This window comes from Prunus dulcis, chromosome 1 (assembly GCF_902201215.1).
Source record: "Prunus dulcis chromosome 1, ALMONDv2, whole genome shotgun sequence".
NCBI classification, from domain to species: Eukaryota; Viridiplantae; Streptophyta; class Magnoliopsida; order Rosales; family Rosaceae; genus Prunus; species Prunus dulcis.
This window is the reverse complement of record NC_047650.1, coordinates 38,726,015-38,750,345: the sequence shown is the minus strand read 5'-3', so window position 1 is coordinate 38,750,345 and position 24,331 is coordinate 38,726,015. Positions and strand designations below refer to the sequence as shown.

At 36.2% G+C, this 24,331-nt stretch overlaps 2 protein-coding genes across 3 annotated transcripts; one reads left to right on the top strand and one right to left on the bottom strand.

Moving 5' to 3' along the window:
* Positions 1-8,111: 8,111 nt before the first annotated feature.
* On the bottom strand, positions 8,112-10,288 carry LOC117614612. Its single transcript, XM_034343481.1, has one exon. The coding sequence runs from the start codon at positions 9,500-9,502 to the stop codon at positions 8,261-8,263; it is 1,242 nt and encodes a 413-aa protein (XP_034199372.1). The 5' UTR covers positions 9,503-10,288; the 3' UTR covers positions 8,112-8,260.
* A 9,748-nt stretch (positions 10,289-20,036) lies between these two features.
* Positions 20,037-23,868, top strand: LOC117615560 (TPR repeat-containing thioredoxin TTL1-like). 2 transcript variants are annotated; one of them, XM_034344662.1, is made up of 7 exons: positions 20,037-21,441; positions 21,568-21,763; positions 21,868-22,040; positions 22,262-22,595; positions 22,707-22,911; positions 23,049-23,124; positions 23,221-23,868. In XM_034344662.1, the coding sequence occupies exons 1-7, from the start codon at positions 20,423-20,425 to the stop codon at positions 23,264-23,266; spliced, it is 2,049 nt and encodes a 682-aa protein (XP_034200553.1). In that variant the 5' UTR covers positions 20,037-20,422; the 3' UTR covers positions 23,267-23,868. The 2 variants fall into 2 exon arrangements, with proteins under 2 accessions (XP_034200553.1, XP_034200552.1); XM_034344661.1 differs by having other exon boundaries at positions 20,050-21,441; positions 23,024-23,124.
* The last annotated feature ends 463 nt before the right edge of the window (positions 23,869-24,331 follow it).

Here is a 24,331-nt window from a genome sequence, read left to right as displayed (position 1 = left end):
GAGGGGTGACTGGTTTGCGTGACTTTGTGGAAGGGGGTTGGTGACACGTGGCAGGGTTTGAGGCTTTGGGCCTTGCCAGCTAGGCAGGTAGGAAGGGGGGGGACCGGTTTCTGGCGCTCTTTGGCGGGCTTCAGGCTCTCAACGTTTCCGGGTACTCTTTTGAATTTGTGAAACTTATCTCCTTGGTAGGTCTCGCAATGGGCTTGGGCTAAAAGAGCTCAGGATTATTCTCTAGACACTTGAAGGCCTTTTGTTTTTTTGGTCAATACTCAAAGGCGATTTGGTTCGCATGAAAATGAGCTTCGGAATGGGAAATTGGTTCATTTTCTATGTTAAGTTCAAACTTGAGAAAAGTTTTTTTCCTTACGGAAAATGAAACCTTCCATCTAACTTGTGGTGGGCATAATTGGAAAACTAAATTAATTAATTTTTTGCTGAAAACAAACATAAAAAATAAAATAGAATGATATTTCATAGTTAATTTCCAAGTATGGCCAAACACATGATATCAATCTTCTATTTCTTATCTGTGAAAAATGGTAATTGAATTAATTTCCCTGAAATTTCTTTTCGAAGCCAAATTATCTCTTTCATACCCAACTACAAAGACAATTCTTACTTGTCCATTAGGCAATTTGGATGTCTATAGCGATTTTATGGGTATCTACTATCCACGTATCCATGATGAAAGCATCCAAAGGGTTGTTTTCAAAATTGCACAAGCCGCCAGCTCTATATCATCTGACCCATTTAATTCCAAGCCCACCATGTGTCTAATCCTAATCCTATATTAGCATTTCCCTAGCATTGAAGATTTGTGAATTCTGATTTGTGCACTTTAGGGTTATTTGATAACATTTCATTTTCACTTTTATTTTTTTGGAAAATTGAAAACATGTTTGGTAACAAATTTTGTTTGTAGTTTTAAAAACGGTGAAATCAAGTTCTCAAATACCTTTATTTTTTTTTAAACAACTTGAAAGTGATTTCATTTTTCATTTTGTGTGCACTCCTTTGTCATTCACCAATTTTACGCCACACATGTATTGTGCTCCAGTTACCAAAACTCGATAGTTGGGATCTCCTGACTTGAACCCTGACAGTCGACTCTTGCGTTCGACCGCGGACTTAGTCCAATCTTTAGGATCTCCAAATTCAAAATTCATTGAAAAATACTATGTACTCTTCAAAGTTCCATGTAAAACTCACAAATTATTGTATCAAGAAAAACGTTCATATTGGGTAGTATCCTTTTTCGCAAACTACATTTTGATAATGTTAAACTAAGCATTCATTCAAACAAATATTCCACATTTGACAAAATTCAACGTTAAATTGGACTTGTTTTTTCATAACGAAAATAACTCTTAGGGTCCATCCTCCCACAAATAACAAATGATTGATATCAAAATGATTGTGTATTTTTCTTGAATATCAAGGGAACCTCACACCATCATCTCATCGAATACAAGGGACTTAAAGTACATTCTGAATATCGGCACTGTCACACCTAGTCATACCTAAATTATGTGTCATGCATGCAAAATTCAAATGCCTTTATATTTGTGAAAATATACTTTAGATAAAATACTCTCTTACTAAATTGTCTGAGAATACATTTTGCGGTGTTAGACAGTGAATTTGAATCATGAACAAATTGATTCATATTAAGCTCTACTCCCTATTATTAACGATTGAGTTGAAGTGACTCAAAGGAAAAAGACTTTCACAAAACGAATATAACATTATTTTACTATCCTCAATCAATAGCACTATGACATATATAATAACACTTTTATATGACATAGCATTATTAATCAGGAATAACAAAATATTGCTATCTTTTGTTGTCTCCGTTGCAATAAGTTTTTCTGGCTCAAAAGGCTGTTAGATAAGAGAGAATTACAGTACATTATAGCTTTTTATGGTTGCTTGGTGGTGATGGATGGAAGGGGGCCAAAGGTGTCAGCATCAGACATAATCTCCATGGGGACTAGCAAAACCACTGAAAAGCATCACCCCCCACATCAAATGATTGCCTTTTGTACAACTTGCCTTCTCACTCTCACTCTCTCTCTCACTGACTGGGGAGAGAAGAATAACAGAGATGAGAGAGGTCCAAGCCCACCGCCCCCACGGCGCCAATGCATATCAAGCTCAGCACAAGCTTTGGGAGGGGCCCACACCCTTCATCATAGCTAGCCTACTTCCCACGTGGATGAGCTACATCCCCACCACACACGTGTACGGCCTTTCCTTGATTCCCGCCTCCTTGTTGGTGTCTCTTTCCACCCGCGTACTACGCCTCCAATTTTGGCGTTTGCCAGCGTGAAAATGTGATGAACAAAAGATGAAGTCGCTCTGACGTCGTTTTGTGCGTCACAGAGCTAATTCTATTAAAAGAGGTAAAATTATAAAAATAAACTTTTTTACCACAACATTGTAAAACCTAAGTTGAATATTACTGTTGGTATGAATATTTTGGGGCAATGGGAATGGGATTCCAACTTACTGAGAATAAGATCACCGCATATAAACATATTTATATTGCTGCTAAACAATATATAAGTGACACTACTCGCACCACTTTAAGACTGGCTGACATTGATTAAAAGTGTAAGAAGTTGAGTGTTTAAAGCGAATAACACTTTTCATATATTTCGTTGTAACTTGTATACTACTTTTATAAATTTGGTAAAAAAATCTGATTGAATCAATTCTCGAAACTAGTCATGCAACCAGAACAACAAGAATATTGTATGAATTGACAAGATATTCTTTTGATGAGCCAAATAATTTCTTGTGTACTATTTTGTTTCATTTTTATTAATTGATCAAATCAGTGAAGCCAGCAAATAAGAAAGAAAGAAAGCATGATAAGACTAGATATAGATATCAATCTAGCTAATGAAATCCTGAAAACCTAAAGTAAAGATTCTGGAATCCACTAAAAGTTGAGAGAAAAGTTTCAAAATTTAAATTGTTATCGTAGATTTTAAAAAAATAATAATTAATAGAAGCATTAATACATGCAAATGACCTAAAAATTAAGAAATTAAAAAGAACACGTGCGAATTATACAATAGTGCAAAATCCACTCACCAAAATGATGTTTTTTTTATAACAATTTGTGGCCCTGTCGAAAATTATGTGCTCCAGAATCCAGATAAGATAAGGCAGGAGATGGAAGGGAAAGCACAAAAATGTTGGTACATATTTAATTTCTAGGTTTGCAGGTAGGAGGAGACATAACATCTAAAGACTAAATTGATGAGTGGCTGGCTGTGGCTGTGGCTGTGGCTGTGGCTGGTTGCCAATGACCCTGCATCTTCTATAATCCAGAAGAGAAGTATATATATATTTATGTATGTAGTGGGGGGCATGTGGGGTTCATGAAAACTACCTGAGACTTGTTGAGGCAGACATGGATAATGTCTCCTTCGTGTCTGCAGTGAAACTGAATGAAACCCCCATATGTTTTTGTGAAGCACACATTAATTCATTAAGCATTCAAAATTCAAAGATCTACTGTGACATCTCTCGCTTTCTCCACCTCCCTCTCTCACTCGCACACTAGCTAGATCCTCAAAAGTTCTCTTTTTATGGAGTATATAATGACTCGCGATAAAAGATAGTCTATAATGACTAAGAGTATTTATTCTATGTACACTAGAAGTCTCGAATTCACCTTTGATCCCATCTCGAAATATTAGACCTTATTTTTGGATGGAACATATTAGAATCAAGGGATTCCAATCCAAAAAAATTTGGAATGAAAATTCTTTTTCAATCATGTTCCAAAAAAGTTTAGAATTTCAACATCCATTCCAATTTCTGAAAATTCAGAATTTTCTTATTTTTTTGGAAAATTTCAGAACATACATACTTCGGAATTTTTCGGAAAGTAGTTCAAACTTGTAAACATGCCCAACCATTTGAAAGGTTAAAATTGACTCATACTGAAAACTTGAAAAAAAATTTTAAATGCTAGTACTTAGATGTTATCCTTTAAAAAACAACTTGTTTATATCTATTTGATCATTAAATCATATTTTGTCCAACAAGAAATTACTCAAAATTTCTAATCCAACTTGCACTCCTACGCAATATTGTTTGATAAAAAAGATGTATGCGGACTATTTCTTGAAAGGTCATGAACTTTTCTAAAACAATGTTATACATTTTGCATTAGTTTCACGGAATGAGTTTATTGATGTCATTTCTATACATATGTATTTCGAAACATAGGGATGAATGATTCATAATATAATAGGGAAATAACTTTTGTTCTCGCCCTATTGATTTGTGCAGTATTTACAGTCCTTCCTTTGTCATGATGAAAACCTCAAAGCTTTTTACAATTTCTGTAATATGCTTAAGCAACTAGAGATTAGTATGAAGGGTTCTTCCGTTCTGTCCCCTTTTAATAAGCATTCAGAATTCAACTTCCTCTTTTTCCGACACCATAAGTAAAACCTCCACGGGACAAACACATTGCATCCATCCACCTCTCACTGTAAATAAAATGGGATTCAAAAATTTCTCTAGGCCCCACTTTCACACCCACAATTGTGAGGACCCACACAAATTGTCTCTTGCTGGCATTGGACTAGAAATTGTGTTGGCAGCTAGTTTTCAAGTTGTTGAAACCTTCCACAAAAAATATGGTGCAAGAATTATTCTTATACTTGGACTTTTGAATTTTTAAACATATACTTTTCTCTGAGTAGGCAACTAAATTAATGGAAAGTTGTGGAATAGCCAGTATGTGGCTTTAACTTAGTTTAGATGTTGTTTCCAAGGACAGACTTTTCTATAGTGGGCTACCTATTTAGCATTTTACCTAACTGTACGACGAAAGAGACGTAACTAGGATATGATACCAAGAATTCTTATAATTAAACACATCCGCATTAGGAACTTAGGTTAAAATAATATGTTTAAGACAATAATGCATTTGTTAACGGGATCTTGACTTGCAGACTAATGGTCTCATGTTCGAACACTCATAACACGTTAGTGGTGAGTGCGAGAAACCTCCTCTCTCTTGTAATTTAAACAATCACTTAAAGGACAATAACACATCTACATTATTGAGATTAGGTCCTCTAGGATGCCTCTAAATTATCATTATTGTTCCCAAAACCCTATTCTAAGTTGCATGCTGAAGACCAAAGAATTGTCAAAGGGAAATTGTAATAGTACAAGTGCTCCCTTTTGGTTTGAAGGACCAACCAAATTAGGCCAACTACGGTCCAAAATTGCAGGCTGTAATGTAGCAATCTAGTCCAAGCCACGAGTTCCTCAAAAGACCCATGTACGTCATGGATTGCGTGTAATGAATCATGCACAACCACAACGATTAAATAATGAAATTAACAAATAATTAAAGAGAAAGAGGATGTTAACTTAACAGAATAGGTTTACCAAAACAAAAAGGAGAACCCTTTAATTATAATAAAGTTATCCTATGTATGATTGGCTCTTAATAGCCATAGAAACAAAACAAAAACATATGATCATTCATTCATATATTATATGATAAGGATGGTTAAAGTGGTATTTTATTTTTGCGATATTCGATTCATTACTTTTCTCGTTCTATATAATGACACTATTCATATGTTTTTTTTACATGCAAAGAGGAAGAAACCACAAATCCCAATAAGCTTATAAACCTTAATTATTCAACCTTATAATTGGCTTAAACCATACTCTTTTTTTTTTTTAGAAACGAAGAAATGCATTATCTAAATTTTTTAATTTGAGGAGTACAAGGAGAAATTGAATTTGGAGGTTGAGGTGTGAATTGAGGGCATGTGGGTGTCACGTGAGGCTCAGGACAAGTGATGATTAGGCATATATATATATATATAGAGAGAGAGAGAGAGAGAGAGAGAGAGAGAGATGGTGAAGTGAAGCACATCATTGCTAATTGCTATAATACCATATTATTCTCTGGCATGGGCCATGAGCCACCATAATTCCAAAAAAGACGAGTCACATGTCACCACATCCCCTCTATATGTTCTCATAATTCCAAAAATCCAAAATATCCCCTCGGTTAATTCTCTCTCTCTCTCTCTCTCTCTCTCTCTCTCTCTCTCATCATCAATTATTTATTCTTTTATTTTCTTATTACTTTCTCCTCTTTTTCTTACAACTCCCTAATTTTTTATTTTTCAGCATGTCAATTTGATTTGCAATTATTTGAGTCGAATTGCACAACATACTTTTATTTATTTATTTATTTATCAAACAATATTAAAAGACAAGAGAGATTGAATTTGGGACTTCTAGCTTATTATATATACAACATTCAGTGAAACGGTATATGGTATCTATGTGGTAATTTTTCCAATCAGTTAAGTTTCTCTAGAAAAACTACCTTGTATTGTCTTTATTGTTACTTTTTTTTAATACAAGCGTTTGGGAGGAGTGTAGTTTTCTCACTCACAAACTATTAAAATGTCATGAGAGTTCAAAATTAAGACCATTAATCTGCAAGTCAACGTCGTTCTAGACAATTTAATCAATTAATTAGGCTTAGGCAAGAATTCCAATATTGTGTTGCACAGAATTAAGAGTCCTTTTCAATTGTAGAATTGACAAGCGTGCGTTTCACACAAGTCCATCATATTTTAATTTCTCCGTTTAGCGACATCCATGTGTTATTATATAATGCGAGAAAGACACTTAACATGCACAAGTTAAACAAATAAATAAAAATATTTGATACGCTAAATTATTGGAGTTTCAAATGAACAGCAAGCAGGTGAACTCCCAAACATATTCTGCCTTGTTCGAATTAATTGTATAGAATTTATAATGGAGGCTTTGATGACGAAGGTCTCACAGAAGCATATGACAATTAGATTTGTTGAAAATTATATTTCAGGGTTAGCGTCTTTGTTTTTTAATTATTTTTTCAATGGAAGGAATAGAGAGATGAGGGGCCAGAAATAGAGAATATATATATGTGTGTGAATACTTTAATTTTTAAAATAATAAAAAATTATGCATTTTCTCTATGATTTTGGAAGTGATTACAAATTCGAATTTCTCTAATCCCTCGGACAAATAGGAATAGAAATCTTTTAATTTCATCGACTTTACCGTACTCTTCCTACCCTATTTATCTCTACTCTCTTTCTCTCATTTAGTTCATATATGATAATTCTACCCTCTCACTTATACACAAATTACTACACATACTAAAGAATCTAGCTTTTTAATGATCCTTAAACCTAGTGAAGCTAAGGTAATAGTAATGGGAAGCCTTTTACCAGAAAAGGGGGGGAAATTGGAGTAATGAGTATAAAGACTTGTGATGACTCTTAGATGATCTACTTTATGATTGCGGCAGGTAAGGATTCCCCAAATCTTGCCACCACCAGCTCCATCATATCATCTATGTTTCAAAAGTGGAAGAGATCATATCATAACGCAACCATAATCCTTAGAGTTTATGTAGAAATTGAGTACATGTCCGTTAGGTAAGTTGGCTGACGTATTGTGCCTGTCCCCTTATATCCGAGTTCGATTTCCTTCCCCATACATTAGCATTGTTTATAAATATCGTATCGCCGAAAAGAAATTTTATAATTGCAATAGCATAAAACTAAGGTAATTAAGCTACCAATTAAGGCCTGCGAGCACAACGCTAATGGCCTTTTGGCCTACACAATCCAAGTGCCATAAGGTCTACAAATCCTTCTAAACACTACTTCTTTTCCTATTAGTTAAACATCACCTACGCATATATGATTCTGAATAATCAGAAAATATAATTTATTAAAAACAAATACAAGGTCATATCCTATTCACAAAGCATCTACTTTGGTATTTATTCTTGTACTAGAAAAGGAATTTGCCTACATTGCGTTTCTGTATTTTATTTCATATATATATATATATAATATTCTTTGTTGCTGTAAACCAATTAAGAAAAACAGAATTATATATATATGTAAGCTGCAATACAATAATAAAAGAAAATAAATACTCTACAAATTCGAGCTATAAATAATAATTTAAGAAGATATATGCTATGTATATACCTAGCTAGCTACCTATCTACAAATCTATCATTATTTTCATAATTTCATTGGTTAACCCAAAAATTTAATTATATTCATACTGCAAAATGATTGAGTGGTGAGAAATAAAAAGAACAGAAGCAGCTACAGCTATGTATAGCTTCTCCATTATCACCACCACCACCATGGCCTCTGTCCACCTCCTCCATTAATTATATAATCTACTCAGAATTAGGACAAATCCAAGACTCAACTGTACCTCCACCTCTGGTATTAGAATTAACATTGTTCATCTCCAAGCACTTGTCCAAATTAGGCCTCAAATGCTGATCCAGTGCTGCTGACAATCTCCCATCGTTTGATCCAACTCCATGATCCCTCCAGCCATTGTGCCCATCTGAAGCTGCCACGTGGCTGCTGTCCAGTGATGATCCCCCAACACCACCACCAAGTTGGCTTGTGTATGATCCATGGCTCATGCCCCCCAATGGGTCCTCAAGAGATGAATGCATGGCTAAATTACCAATCACTCCCCGAGCAGGCCTTGCCCCAAAGCTGGCCAAATTCATTGAAGAAGAGTGGAAAGGATGTGGCTGCTGCTCATGTTGAAATGTGAGAATTGGGTTTTGCATGCTGGGGAAGAGGCCTTGGTTTAGCAATTGGTAAGTTGTTGGGTTGAAATTGTTGTTGCTATTGTTACTAGTGGTAGCAATATTAGTGGCATCCACCAAACCGCCGCTATTGCTCATCATCAACAATGCAGAATTAGGAGGAGAATTATTAGAAGAGAGAAATGGGGTTGGTTGCTGGACCTTTTGAGCTGAGGGACGCAGAGGGTAGAGAGGCCCCAACGTGTCCAAATGATGAGCAGATCTCATTCCAGAGCCAAACATATCGAACCGTCGCGAAAACGACGAGGATGAGGAGGAGGAGGCTGCAAATGGGGGAGCTGGGATGCCAGTGAACTCCTGCACCATTGCTCGGAAGTTGGATGTGTCGGTGGTCAGCACAGTGGTTGGTGCTCTTCTAGATGCTCTGGTCCTCTTCTTGGAGTTTCGGGTCTGCGCTGCCGCTGATGAGGATGAAGCTCGGCCAGGTCCTTGGTGGTGGAATGAGGGTGGTGGGTTGGGAATTGGGTTGGTGGAGTTGGGTCGGGTGGATCTTGGGTCGGGCATGAAATTGGGGTTTGAAGTGTTGGATTGGGGTATATGATGAGACAATGTTGTGTGGAGATTGTGGTGATCATAATTGTAATTATGATGATCAAAAAGTGTAGTGGTAGTGGTGGGTTGGTGGTTGTGGTTTTGGTAATGAGAAAGGAGAGAAGGGTGTAATATTGGGTCGGAAGAACCGAATTGGGTTGGAGAATTCAAGTAACCCGGGAGGGATTCGGGTCGTGAGGTTTCATGGTCTTGATCTTCACCACCACTTGAAGACATACTTCCACTATTACCAGAATCCATGGCTAGCCTCTAGCTACCAAGCAAAGCTTGAAGATAAATTAAACTCTAGAACAAGAAGATATATTTGGAGATGGTCACAAAATATGAGAGAGAGAGAGAGAGAGAGAGAGAGAGAGAGAGAGAGAGAGAAGCAAATAATTATGAGGGTAGTGGAAAAGAAGGGATGAAGTGAAGGAAGAGTGATGGATATCTCATCTCTCCTTCTCCTACAACAGCTTTTGGAGAGAGAGGAACATATCTTTAACTTTGAAGCCCTGAGATCTGAAATGGAAGCAAAATCTTTTCCTTGTCTTTCACTTGGAGAGCCAAAGTTTCTATTAAAAGAAGAGAGAATAATATGGCTAACCACAGATCTTAATAATATGATGACTATATGTATGTGAAAGCCTGAATAGATGAGATGTATAGCAGCAGAGAGAGAGAGAGAGAAGAGAAGAGGATCTCTTTTCCTCTTGTTTTTCTTCTTGGGTTCTGATGAGAAGATACTTTCTTTTTTGTGCTTCTTTTCCCTTTATTTTGAGAGAGAGAGAGGTGCTATAGCTAGGGTTTCAGGGAAGCAAAAGAGAAATGAAAGAGGAAAGCAAGATTATTTAAGCTTTCTGCTCTTCAGACAAAGAGGGGCTCAATTCTCAAGCCTTGGAAAGATCCTCTCTAGAGAGATGGTGCGGTGCAGGGTGGGGTCGCCACTGGAGTAGGAAAAAAAAGGTGCCGGTGGCTGGCAACGGGTCAAACTCAAAGTGAATGAGATTATGAGAGAGAGAGAGAGAGAGAGAGGGTTGGCTAAGATGTTATGAATGTGAAAGGAAGAAAGCGATCTGAAAGTTAAAGGTTGGAAATACAATAATATACCACAAAAATAGATAAATGAATTAAACTATATACCGTAAATAATCAAATCAAATTAATTAAAAGCTAAATGAAATGAAATAAAAGAACTAGAAAGTAAAAAATAGAAAGTAGAAAAGTACATATAGGAAAGAGGTGGGCTACCAACTAAATTGGGTAAAGGCTAGAAGTGAACGAAACCACCACCTCCTCTTTCCTCTAGCCCCTCTCTACCAGTTTTACTGTTTTGATGTCTCCCTAGTACACACTACTATCTTTGCCTGTGTTGCAAAACCAAAAAGAGGACAAACCAAAAAGAGAGAAGAAAAATATGTTTAGGAACTCAAATTTTTTCCTTACTAAAAAATAATGAGAGCAGGAAATGAGACTTTATTTGTCAGAAAAACTTGCCTACATTAGTTGCATGTAACGCATGCCTCACATATGCGTTCATGTGCTACTCACATGATGTACGAGATGTGAGACACTCGTCATGCAATAGGTAGGCAAGTCATTCTTCTCATTCTTTATGTAATTACCATTTTAATCATCTGGTATCAAATTAAAACTTAACTTAACCTTATATGATAAATGAATTAATTAGAAATGAGAAATTCTTGAATATGACAATTACACCGCCACATGCTGTTGTTAATTCATGTGTTATAATTTGGATGAATCACATGATTGATGTGTCATGTACTAGGGTATAATATTAATAAATAGTAGCACATATTATATTATGAATGAGTTAATAACACCACGTATCTATGTGACGGTCACACCGAAAAATTACTAAAAAATAATTTGTTGTGGGATGACACATCAACCATCATTGCTAGATCCACATGAAACATCTCTTGTGAAGATTTCTAAATATTTTCGAACTTCGCATATAATTTTATCACTATAAATGAGGAATTGTCATAAGATTAAGAGATTGCTAGCAACAATCAGCCTATAATCTTCGACTCTTCATTTAATAATTCAAAAAAATAACTTCTTCAATTTGTTCATTTAATTTATACATCATATTCAAAAGATTTTAGGGATTCCCTTTGGGGTATTTAACCATTTTCCACACCTAAAACACTTCAAATTACGTAAGCTACTCAAGTCAACAAGTTTAGGAGCGCACAACTCCCACCCTTACTGCATCTTTTAATCTCTTTCGTTTCCACTAATCCTCGAGTGATTATATACTACGATAATGTGGTTATATAGTACATTTTATACATGTGTTATAATATAAGTGGATATTTATTGATACTATTTTAAAAAAAATGTGAGAATAAAACCCTATGTAACTTGCAAAATTTTAAATAGTGTGCTTAGTGCTTTTAAATATCTCTCGTTCTTAGAAAATCATATCAATTCAATCCCATCGAAGGACGCTTCAACCTTGAAAGCTAAGGACCATGCATAATTGAACTCCTGGCCTATTTTTAATATTTTAAAGTAATATCTTCTTATAATAACATCTTAACCAATACTTAATTATCTTAAGTATATGACATAACTGCTTACCTGATTAAAATAATATACCAAAATACAATAATGTAGTAGAGGACGTCCTTGTCTCATTGTACAGAATACATACTTTAATTTATTCTCTTTTATTTATGGCTATTGGCCTGCCCTATTTACAAAATCAAATCCTAGAGCTAGAGCTTGAGCTTGAGCTTGCAGTCTTCCATGCCCACACGGAAAGTATTTTACATGTTATCTTGTAGCTTTCCATTCCATTTCCAATTGCTTGCTGCCATATCCATTCATACCTTTCCTTCTTGTTCACATACAGATTAGAGATTACAATGCACATGCGAGCAGATCAGAATATATGGCTTGTCGGGAAGACAAGGATTTCCCCTGATTGCTCGCCGCTCAATCTTCTTCACTTACTGGAATTACATGTTTTTCTTGTGGGCTAAAATGAACTTAGTGCAATGTATACAATCATTTCTCTTTCTCCATTCATGTTATGCTGTCTTATAATAACATACTAGTGATTGACAAGACACAATTTAAATTGGTCAATTTACTCTCTGCACTTTTCACCCTTAAAGCAATATGAAAGTTAGGTTAGGTTCAATAGTGGAATATAAATCATGATAATTAGCAAATGGAGAAGTACTATATAACTTTCAGTCCATTTCAAAAACCATAGGATTAATTACATTTTACCAATTTTTTCGGTCGTCTAATTACATTTTTACCTCTAATGAGTATTACTTACAATGTAGACCTAACAATCGGTCTAGACCGAACCAATCTCGTTTTGATTATTATTATTATTATTATTTTGACGTGTTGCTCCTTCAAGGTCTCGCTCATTTTGTTACCATAGCCCTCCCTACACCTGATTTTCTTCATCAAACCCTATCTTCCCCTCCCCTAAATTCTTCTCAACTGCCACCACCAACTAAGATTTGAGATCTCCATCTAAGCTCCCTCTCTCCTCTATAGTTGGCAAGTCTGGGCTGGGCTAACATATTTACCTTTTTTTTTGTGTGGAAAATTTTGGGCGGAGCAGCAGCCCAGTCTGCCCTTTGTGTAGATCCGCACCTGCATGTGACATGTAAGAAAAAGATGAGTTCACCGAGTGCCATATAAAAAAAAAACGATTAACTTGATAATTAGACGTATAGTGATGAGGCTAATGATGTGAATTTGTAACTTTTTAGAGTTGTCTTTGTCAATTTTTAAATTTTAAATGGAGTTGACCGAATTATTACGAACCCCAAACACAAGAATCCAAAATGTAGCCCCATTGAAATATTGATGAGAGTTATAGATGAAGAAGTTCGAACTGGACAAGCCGTTAGCTTTAGGGATGGTCCTTAACTCGTAACCAGTAATGTGTTCCACTAGAAACTGTAACTATCCTACGTTATTAATGTCCACGAAACTACTCTACAACACTATATTTCCAGGCTTCTCAAGATTAGATTAGATATACAGCCTATGAAGTGTTATTGTTATCACAACCCCATCCCTACATGTACCATCTTGCACGCTACTTTCTTCTTTAGAAAGTGCCATTAATTCACACACACAAAATTTGTTTTATCTAAGTTTGTTTGGGCTTTGGTTGGGAAATTGTGTATGCAGGCTATGACAGAGGCCCGGGAACCCAAATTTTAATCCCAATGCTCTGCCTTCAGTTTCAGGGGAAGATGAAGAGAATGAAGCAATGGGCGCTCAGCCAAACTTTGCTGCCACTAGGTTTTGAGGCTCTAGCTTAGCAAAAAGTGGATAGCACTTGTGGATAAAGCATGTAGGAAATAATGCAGGCCGTGCAGAGGAGATGAAGGAAGCCTAAGAAAATAGTTTGTCAGAGAGGATCCAAGAATAAACTTTCACCTCAAATTACTCGAGTGCAGGGTGATGCCTCTCTTTACTACGCACATAGCCATTCTGAAGAGGCCATATCAGTCTTTGGCAGAAGTTCCATATTTGCCCGATTCGTGTCATGCATTTGAACTTGCCCATATTAGTCTTGGCTTAGCATTCCTCTATAACAATTTGTGGCTATGTAAAAAAAGCGAGGAGGCCTTGTACAGCAGAGCCAGGGCATTTGATCATGCTGCATAGCCAGATTGATATCCATCATTCTCTCCAATATTCTGACTTGTTTTATATAAATGAGCTGGTGATTTGTTGTTCCAGTAAATGTTCCAAGGGGTAAATTGGAATGAATTGCTTTACATAGGTCTAAGTTCTTCTGTGGAACTGTCAACAAGGTCTAGTCCGATAGAAAATGGCTTTGATTTGTAGACTAGTGATCTCAGGTTCGAAGCCCATACGGCAACTTGTAGTGCGTGTGAGAAATCCTCATCTTCTTATAGTTTAGACTATTACGAGGAACTTGGCCAAAACTACTAAAACGAATGTGGTTTTTTTATTGGCTACCCCGTATAGCTGTGTTTATGTATAACAGAACTGCACTCAGCTCCATTGATGTTCTTGTGTTTTTTTGTTTCTTATTTTTTGGCGAAGTTCAAATGAGGTTTCCAATTTGGTTTGTTGTATGCACAAAAGAGTAACCCGCAGCCTCCAAATTATCATAATCCACTGCTAAAAATTGAAAACAAATTTCTCTGTTTTTAAATTTTGGTCCTAGACTAATGTTTTGGGCCTAAAGTTTGAAGCCGAGCCTGGCCTGTTATTTATTATAAAATTTATATTATAGCTAGTTTTTGAATTGAGTTTGGATTGGATCAGTCCAGCAGAAAGAGGGTGTGTTTTGATCCAACAAATAGCAATGCGAACAACTTTAATGTATGGGTCAGTTTAAGATTGCTATCACTTAAAAAAAAAAGTTACTTATGCTGTGCTTTGAAAATAATTAGCTGTAATATAAAGTAACTCTATGTTTGATAAATAATTCTTTTAAAGTGTTGTTAGTACAAAAAACAGTGTCAAAATCTTTTGGTAAATTTTTATATAAAACTTTGTAATTGTGAATAATGACTCAAATAGATATGATGTTGAAGTGTTATGCGTTAATTATGTGGTGGTAGTGGAAGTGGTGAAAGAGATGAAGGTGAAGATGATGGTGAAAATAGGTGGTGGTGGAGGTGGTGGTTGTGGAAGTGGTGGTGGTGGGAATGACAGTTGTGGAGGTAGAGGTGGTGGTGGGAGGCGGAGGTGATGTCATTTTTAAAAAATGAATGATTGTATTTTGTGAATTTAAAAAATTCATTAAAGGCTTTTCTCTGCTTATTTTGAAAGTAACTTTGAAAAGCAATCTATAGCCTGCTTTTAAAAGTTGTTGTCAAAAGGCCACTGCTTTTAAAATAATACATATATTTTATTTTGCCAAACAACTTAAATTGCTTAATTTTAAAGTGAAGCAGATTTTTGACCCTAAAAAAAATAAAAAATAAAAAATCAAACGAGGCCTAAGTGATTAATTTATTAGTTTAAACCTCCACCCAACACACACACACACAATACAATAACGTATACAAAATAGGGCAATTATCCCATGTGCACATACACAATTAGGCTGTTGAATTTCTCGTCTTTTAAAATTAAATACAGTTGAGGTTGATAGTCCAGCGGCACAATTGTATTTGTACATGTGCTTCTTTATGTATATCTGTGTTGACTGTTGAGTCTATATCACAGTAATTATGCTTAACTTCAGATTAGCCTAAACATATTCAAAGTAAAATTACCTCAGACAAAGAAAATTGAGCTAATCTAACTCCAAAGTGACACTCCTACATGTGCTACAATACTTGTATTTAGTTCGTATCAATTTAAAGGAATACATAGGAATATGACATGACGAGGAAAAAAAAAAATATGATTTCATTGAACACATTACTAGAAAACTATAAATTTGTGACTGTTGAATTTGTGACTACTACTAGTAAAACCGTGATCAAAATGGGTGTTGCCATATAACTTAGGTAACTGCAAAACTAATATTTGGCTTCTTGAGCATTGGACCGCACCCAAATTCAATTCGTGCATTATGGATCTCTAATTATATGGCAAAAATGCTTTTATATTCAATACTTCCACAGATTTTCCACTGGATGGGTAATCTTTTGTAGACACAGATGTATAGTACTTGTGACCATAGACTAGAAAATGTCATTGTTCTACTGTTGTGGTCTTGACATGTGCAACTTTTGCTCCTTTTTCTAGTAGTGACTACACATAAAATAAATTCCACACAATACATCACTACATGCATTGTTTTACAAAAACACATGCAAATACTTTTTAAAATTAAAGATAGAGAGAGACAGAGAGAAGGAGAGAAAAAGAAGAGAAGCATGATAGCCTGTTTAAGGTTCAATGCATGCGTATGTATTTGACTAAACTTAATTCAACCATATACATATGGTCTTTAACTTAAACACCTTCATAATTAAGTGTGGAATTTTATACAAAATACGTCAATGCTATTAGTAATAAAATCGTTCGTTACATATTATATGTTATTTTATTAAAATTTCGACGTAAAACTTTATATTATTCAACAATATATTATATACAGAAAGTATTAAAAAAAAAAATTAATCTCACATGATGAGTTAAGCACACATGTATATCCACTGGTTTGTTTGTCATGTCACAAAATCTATTCTATTGAGACTATCCATGAAAATTACAAAATTCTAAGAGCATTGGGGAACTGAGATTAACTGTTAATTAGAATGTCTTGTTGAGGTTGATCCCAATGCCATGTGAATCACAGAGAGCCTTAAAACTCAAGGCTTTTTTTTGTTGGCATGGCCAGCTTTCGAGGGGCGTTGGATCACGTGACCACCTATTGTCGTCTTTACTTAAAGTGCACGTGCCACCCTTTCCGGACACCCTATCTCTGATCTGCAGCCCCTCAGTCTTGAGCCCCAAGCAGCAGCAGCTGGCCTCTGCTCTGTTCTGCATCTGCCTGATCCACCTTAGCCTTGCATTCCAAGCCTTCCCTCTTTTTCCATTCTTTTCTTTTTTAAGATTCCAACGTGGAGAAGAAGTTGTTACCATAGCATTTATCAATGCCTCAAAGAAGAAAAAAGATTTATCCTCTGTTTTAACTTTTACCATGTCTTTACTTGTCTAATTTTCCTTTCTTCTCTTTTGTTCAAGAATATATCTTTATTCAATGGGGCAACCAAAGCTTTCCCTAAATTTCAGTCGTGACATGGCAAATGACATGACAATTTTTTAAAATTGTTAGATGTGAACATATACCACATCAGTTAGATCTATAATTTTAGGATATGTTTTCATATATGTCGTATGGATGGGGTCTTTTTTTCGATAGATATGTCAGAACGAAATTTTCAATCACACATTCAAGAACATTTTCCGTTATTAATCATCTCTATTTTTTATTAGTTTGACGAGAGAATACACATGGAAGCTCATGACCCTGCCGGCAGAAATTGAAATGCTGTGTCTTGATTTGTCTGCATATGCTTACTGCTCAATTCTGTTGGAAAAGTCTAGCTGGGGAAAGTTGGATTGCACCCAATAAAAGTATATAGCTCCTATAGGCCTACCCACCTTAGCTTTAAGTTATAAATGTTATCCTCATTTCACTTTTGAACCTTTTAGATTAGTATAATAATAATCCTACTAATCTATTACTAAATTAGATCCCTTAGGCTTAGGGCCTTTAGCTTTGATCACCATTCTGCAGCACATTTTTCTGTCATATAAAATAAAAAAAATTTGAGTGCATCATTTTCTGTATGAATAATGTCACGGAAGCTTATGATTTATGAAGATTTTCATCGCATAAAATCATTAGGGTTGCTTGTGATTTTGGGCACGTCACACGTGCATGGCTCTAGTCAATAGTCACGTGCGATATTTAGATTGTGTGACAGAGAAGGCACACGCATATTATTTGCAGACAATCATGTATACATGACACGTATATATTTGCTTTCAACCTCATCCATCCATCCATCCAGCAATAATAATGAGCCGACAGATTTAAATTTTTTGTGCTCTTTCATGCATGAATTGAGCCCATATATACAAATTCTTGGTATAATAATTGAGTTGTGGAAGTACGTTTGCTCAAAGTTTTTGGTGAGCATAAAGACAAATGCCGGAGGGAATTAGGATGAGAATCAGATTGGTGGGTGTGTGGTGCGTGTCGTCTTTTGGTTTTGTGTAGTTGTAAACTTTGACTACATTTGTTAGCTTTTAGCGGGGTCAGAATTCACAAAGTGTGTGTGATTCTCTAGGGATTTATTGACACTTTAAGTCGGTCGTGTTAGGGTTCATCTTGAAGAGAATGACAGAAGTTGTCTACTGTCGGCAAATAAAGTGTATCATGTACTGTTTTACCCAAAAAAAAAGTGTACGATGCACTTATTAGATTCGTAAAAAGAACATGAAAAACATTGTTGCAATTGCTTCGTCATCACCTCCTTTGTGAAATATTATCAAACAATTTGATATGTTAAGTATGTTATGTTGCAATCAACCATTATGCAAAATATAATCTTGATAAAATGATTTTTAAATAATACTTAGCTACGGAGAGGCTTGAAGCAAACTCCTGAAAAGAAACATGCAAACGAGCCAAGAAGCTAAGTTCAAGTCAGGAAATTCAAACAATCATGCCAACAAAAAAGTTAAAATAATCTAAGTTAACAACATAACATGTCAAACTGTTTAGTAAAGGAATATTTTCTTTCTACGAATTCACCAATTGAAAATATCAAATTCTAGCCTAACCCTAAGTTAGTTCTGATTGGCTTGAACATTTGACCTCATATATGGTGTGATTCATGTAGGAAACCCATTGCAAAGAAAAGTCACTGCTAGCTGGTTGGAAGAGCACATCGATGATAAACCAGAGTAGGTAGCATAATTCCTTCCAAGTTCTAACTATTAATAATAATTTGATAGAATTCTGTGATGCCGTCCTCTCATAGCCAAATTGTTTGAGAATTTTTGTGAGGTTGGTATTAGGAGCGTTTATAAGCCGGCACCGACTAGACATGATGTAGGCAAACTCATGACAAATATTCTTCAAGATTTTTAAAGCTTCAATTTGTTTTGCATAAATGGTCCTACAACATTTCATCCCACCAAAACCCACATTCAAAATGGACAATAAATTGCATGGACTTGGTCACATTTTGCATATGCAACAACTCTGGTCAATAATTCTATCTCTTCTTCATGTATAAATAGCAACCATTACACAAGCCGACAACAAATGACATGTACCAACCTTGTTCATTGAGATAAATTAAGACTATATCAAATAAGATTACTATACTTTATAATATAATTGAAATCAATATTCAAATTTCCATTTCTGAAATTTGAGCTCAATCATCCTTGTCACTGCTTTATGTTAGTAAATAGTCTCATTTAATTATTTATCAATCATCCAGAAAGTCCGTCCCCATTGCAATCATTATCATATACGTCTTCTTCAAGAAGTTTGTGTATGTAATAAGCTATTCAGTTTTCTGCAAGTATAACACTTGATGTTATTTCTACCCACCAAGTATAACAATAGGATTATTATTATTATTTTTAGTATAAGCGATTGGGGGAGTACGGTTTACAAAAATATGTATGGGTGTTTGGAGATTTTAGAACCTCTACCTACATGGGTGGAGATGGAAGAACTTAACCAATTGAACTATACCCAATAACCATAGTGAGGGGATATTTTTAATAATGAAGTGTGGATTAAAAACTGTCCTCTTGCCTTTATAAGATGTGCAAAAATAAAATCATTTGATTATATTTCAAAGATAAATCCACTGCAAAAAAAAGAAAGAGATCAAAGGTGCAATTTAATTGAGATTAGAAGACTTTTAACTCCCCTAATGGTGTCCTACATAGGTCAACTTCTCAGTTCCCATCACCATAAAACTTAACAAAGACGCCAAAACAGAGAACTCTGCAGCCTTTGCAATCTGTGTTTGATAAAGATTTAACAAGCCACTTGCCATAATCTGCTGCTAAATTAAATTGACTGACAGGATGACATCTCTGTGGTAGACATGTCTTATTGTAAAGAAGAAGAGCCATCAGAAAGAGGTTGAGAAGTCTCTTTATCAACAAGCTTATTTTAATTTCTCAATCATCAAGCTCTAAAATTTTGAATAGTAGTGCTCTTTCTTTTTGTATTTTCATATCAAATTGGTAAATTATTATAAGTTTTTTTGGGAAACCAAAAAAACAAAAAGCCCCTACTGGGACTGGCCTTTTTCTTGTATACGCTAATTTAGTTTATGGGTTTTTGACCCTACACACCTTCACCTCCCTACCAGAACCCCAAAAAGATAAAGTTGGTTTCTTGGAAGCCACTCTAGGAGGCTGCGAGAGCTTATATATACACCTTTTGGATAATATTCTGCTACACGAAATCCTTCATGGGCAAGCCATCTCTTTGATTATTTTCATATATTTTATGCTTTGAGTCTTTTTTTTCTTCTTCTCCTCATTTTATTGTTTTCTGAGAGTATACACATTCTACATGTTACAATAGTTTTAAACATGATTTTTGATACCTCTCTGTGTTCTCAAAACCATTAACTCATCTGTGTTCTATAAGTATCTTCTGCAAGAGGCATCAAGAGCTGGAAAGAGAAAATGGCAGACATGGCAAAGTATAAGGTGGACAAGGATTTGGGTTGTGGTTTTATGGGTGGGATTTTCCAGTGCAGAAGCTACTGGTCTAGAAAATCTTCTGTTCATTCACTACCTTCAAACAGTAGCAAAAATGATTTGAAAGCACCAATCAATGATGATTATTCTACAAAGTCTGAAGAATCCAAGAGCCAACAACCCAAATCCACAGAGGCTGCTATTGTAGTCTCCTCCAATTCGGGTAGACCTTCTCCAAATCGAGACTCGAAACATTCCAGGAAGCCTAGCTTGGGTCATCCAAGGCCTTCAGCTTGTCACCAGAAGGCTCAACCGAGAAGGCATTCAGATGCTGGAAGAATGTCAACATCTTCATCCAATGGTACTTCAAGCCAAATCAAGGTGTTGCAAATCCAGGACTTGTCGAAAGAGACGAAGCTACAAAGGGCATCCACTACTAGATCTGCAGAGCTCAGTAGGAAGATCACTGATCACCAGCAAGCCAATGAAAGCAAACCTCTGGTCCGAGCCACTTCAAGTAATATGGTGCTTTCAGGACAGTTGGGGAACTTGAGGCAGCCCGGAGTTTCGAATCAGGCGGCTAGCAATAGTCCCATTGCAACAATCAAGACTCTGACTTATCATCCTAGAAATCTCGAAGACTCGAATTCGACACCTACCCGAAAAAATGGATTTGGAAAACCAGGAGGCAATGTTGTGATGGGTAACATTGTGAGGAAGAACAGTGATGAGTTTGGAGGTCTTGCCTGGAACAAGTTAGACCCTGAGGTGTTGAAGTCCATGGGAAATGAGGCATACAAACAGGGCAGATTTGAAGAGGCCTTGGCTTTTTATGACCGAGCAATTGCTTTGGATTCAAATAAGGCTGCTTATCACAGCAATAAAGGAGCAGCTTTGGTTGGTTTAGGCCGTCTTATCGAGGTGGTTTTCGAATGCAAAGAAGCAATCCAGATTGAGCCTTCTTATCACAAAGCTCATCATCGGTTGGCAACAACTTATCTCAGGTAATTTCAAACAGAGCAAGATTCTGTTCTACATATATTCCTGCAGAACACAAACTTTCATGTGTTTGTGGTTGTTTTAATTCTTTTGAAAGATTTGCTAACATGAACATTAGTTGTGTCATTTAGATTGGGAGAAGCAGAGAAAGCATTGGATCACTACAAACACTCGGGCCCATATGCTAACTCGAAAGACGTTGACCAATGTCAGGCTCTTCAAAAATGCCTCAGCAGATGCACTGAAGCTCAGAAATTACAAGAGTGGAATATTTTGCTGAACGAGACCCAGCTGGCAATTTCCTCAGGTGCCAATTCAGCTCCACAGGTTAGATTTTCTTGGTCAACCCCTTGTTTTGCCAAAGGTTAATTAGTATAATCTGTTGATCAAAACAATCTAATGTTTGTTTATGTTTGTTTACTTATGCCTAGGTCTTTGCTCTACAAGCTGAGGCCTTGCTGAAGCTTCACAGACATCAAGAGGCCTATGCCACCTACCAAAAACGACCCAGTTTCAGCATTGATATATGCACCAAGTTCTTTGGCTTGGCAACTAGTGCTTTTCTGTTAATGATTGGGGCTCAGGTTTACTTGGCTGTTGGCAGGTTAGTTTATTAGTGCTAATTAATATGATATAGGACTTTTAAATATAAGCCTTATATTAAATCAAAAGTTAGGTTGCTCCCTATAATTAATTTGCAGCCGTTTAAAAAGACTCGGCATGCTACACGTGGTCACTGATCATTTGTAATTAAGTACTAATTTATCTTAGTATCAGATTAAGACGTGTCAAGATGGTAACATCTTAGAGTTATGGGGTTGACAGGTTTGAGGATGCTATAGCTGCAGCTCAGAATGCAGCACGACTCAATCCAAGTGACAAGAATGTCGCCGCGGTGGTGAAGAGGGCTCGCGCTGTTGCATCAGCCCGAGTGAGTGGTAACCTTCTCTTTAAGGCATCGAAATTTTCGGAAGCATGTGTAGTGTATAGTCAAGGACTGCAGCATGATCCACATAACTCGGTTTTACTATGCAACCGAGCAGCTTGTCGTACTAAACTGGGACAATTTGAAAAGGCCATTGATGATTGCAATGCAGCACTTAATGTGCTGCCTTCTTACAGCAAGGCTAGGCTGCGCCGGGCTGATTGCAATGCCAAGGTGAATTTTTCTCACTTGAAAGCTAAACATACTTTCTGCACAACATTTAATGAGTAATAAGTTGAAAACCCATCACTAATTAGTACACTTTCTGTTTGTTTTGTGCAACAGTTAGAAAGGTGGGGGCCTTCAATTCAAGATTATGAAGTTCTGATAAGAGAAACTCCTGGAGATGAGGAAGTTGGCAAGGCTTTGTTTGAAGCCAAGATCCAGCTCAAAACACAACGCGGCGAAGATATTAAGGACATGAAATTTGGATCAAATTTGGTCCTCATCTCCAGCAATGAGCGCTTCAGACATTTTGTGACCTCTCCAGGTAACTCATTCTTCCTTGTCCATTTGCCACAAAGCACTAACTTGGTTTTGGATCTCTTGGTTAGATAACTAGATTACAACTCAACAAAACTAACACCTTGTCTCAATAACAGGGATGTCTGTGGTGCTGTTTTGTAGCAAAACCAAACAAAAGCAAGTGTTGCAAGCCCTGCATCAAGTCTGCACAAGATTTCCATCTGTCCATTTTCTCAAGGTTTGTTCTAAATAATAAATTCTGGTGCAAAAATTGTTGTTAAGTATATTATTTTACCATTTACTTTTTTTTTTCTATGTTTTTATATAATTTCAGGTGGAGGTGGAAGACCATCCATACTTGGCCAAAATGGAGGATGTGAGCACAATCCCAGCCTTCAAGATATACAAAAATGGATCAAGGGTCAAAGAAATTCCAGGCAGCAACCATGAATTATTAGAAAGCTCAGTCAAATTGTACAGCAGTTGAGGATTCTTAAGTAAAACAAAAGATGACATATTACACTTGATATATTGTTCATAGGCAAGGTGACAGGCAGCAGAAACTTCACATCTTGCAAAAGAAGAAAGCCCACATGACAGAATAAAAATAGAAATTGATTGGGCCAATTATATGTGCTTGATAACTTTGCCTGCATTGCACATAAAGCAAAAAGGGTGGGAAGAGAATCAATGCAAAAGATAAAATCACGGAAGAAAGAAATTTGAGTGGAGTTTTATTGTATTTCTTCATCTGATTCTTTTAAATTTTTTTTCTTTTGAAAGTTTTATGGGGTCCTATGTTCTCCCAACCCCATATGTTGCACACCAACCTGGCAAGCAAACATGAATTGTGGGTTGATCAGAGGAAGTTTCATATTTGTTCTCTGTTTTCGTCTTTTCAAAACCTAGAAATTATGTTATCAAAAGGTTGACTGATTAGGACTGGTATTATATAGAGCTAGGAAATGTGTTTTCTATGGAATGTCTTTTTGTTCCAAGGTCTAACAAACTCCATGATCACTATGAATTCCAAAATGGCAGGCATTTAGTCTATCACTTGCCAAGTCCTCATGAGGACAAATACCAACCCGCTGGGGTATTCAAACTTGATAGCTCCTTCTGTTGAAGAATGTAAACTAAACCAACAGTTCACCTGCTAATAACATTCGAGGTCTTTGTGCAAAATTTCACACTATGTAGATGGTAAAGTTGAAATACTTATCTGTATTAGACCAATTAGTAGCGAGTCCACTGATCTGTTTCTCTAAATTCTTAACATAATATTAGAGCGCTCGAAATCCAAATAAACCCTAGATTAAAAACCGCAAGGGTGCACTTTCATAAAATTTCGATCCCAATTCCTCACCATTGCTTTGCATGTAAATTTTACTGTTATTTCTGGATAAGCCCATCAGAGAAGATAATATAATACAGTGATTTCATGG

Coding starts and splice junctions, on each gene's coding strand:
- LOC117614612 (XM_034343481.1), bottom strand. CDS start 9,502: ATGGATTCTGGTAATAGTGGAAGTATGTCTTCAAGTGGTGGTGAAGAT.
- LOC117615560 (XM_034344661.1), top strand. CDS start 20,423: ATGGCAGACATGGCAAAGTATAAGGTGGACAAGGATTTGGGTTGTGGT. Junction 22,912..23,023: donor ACATTTTGTGACCTCTCCAG/GTAACTCATTCT, acceptor TCTCAATAACAG/GGATGTCTGTGGTGCTGTTT. Junction 23,125..23,220: donor CATCTGTCCATTTTCTCAAG/GTTTGTTCTAAA, acceptor ATATAATTTCAG/GTGGAGGTGGAAGACCATCC.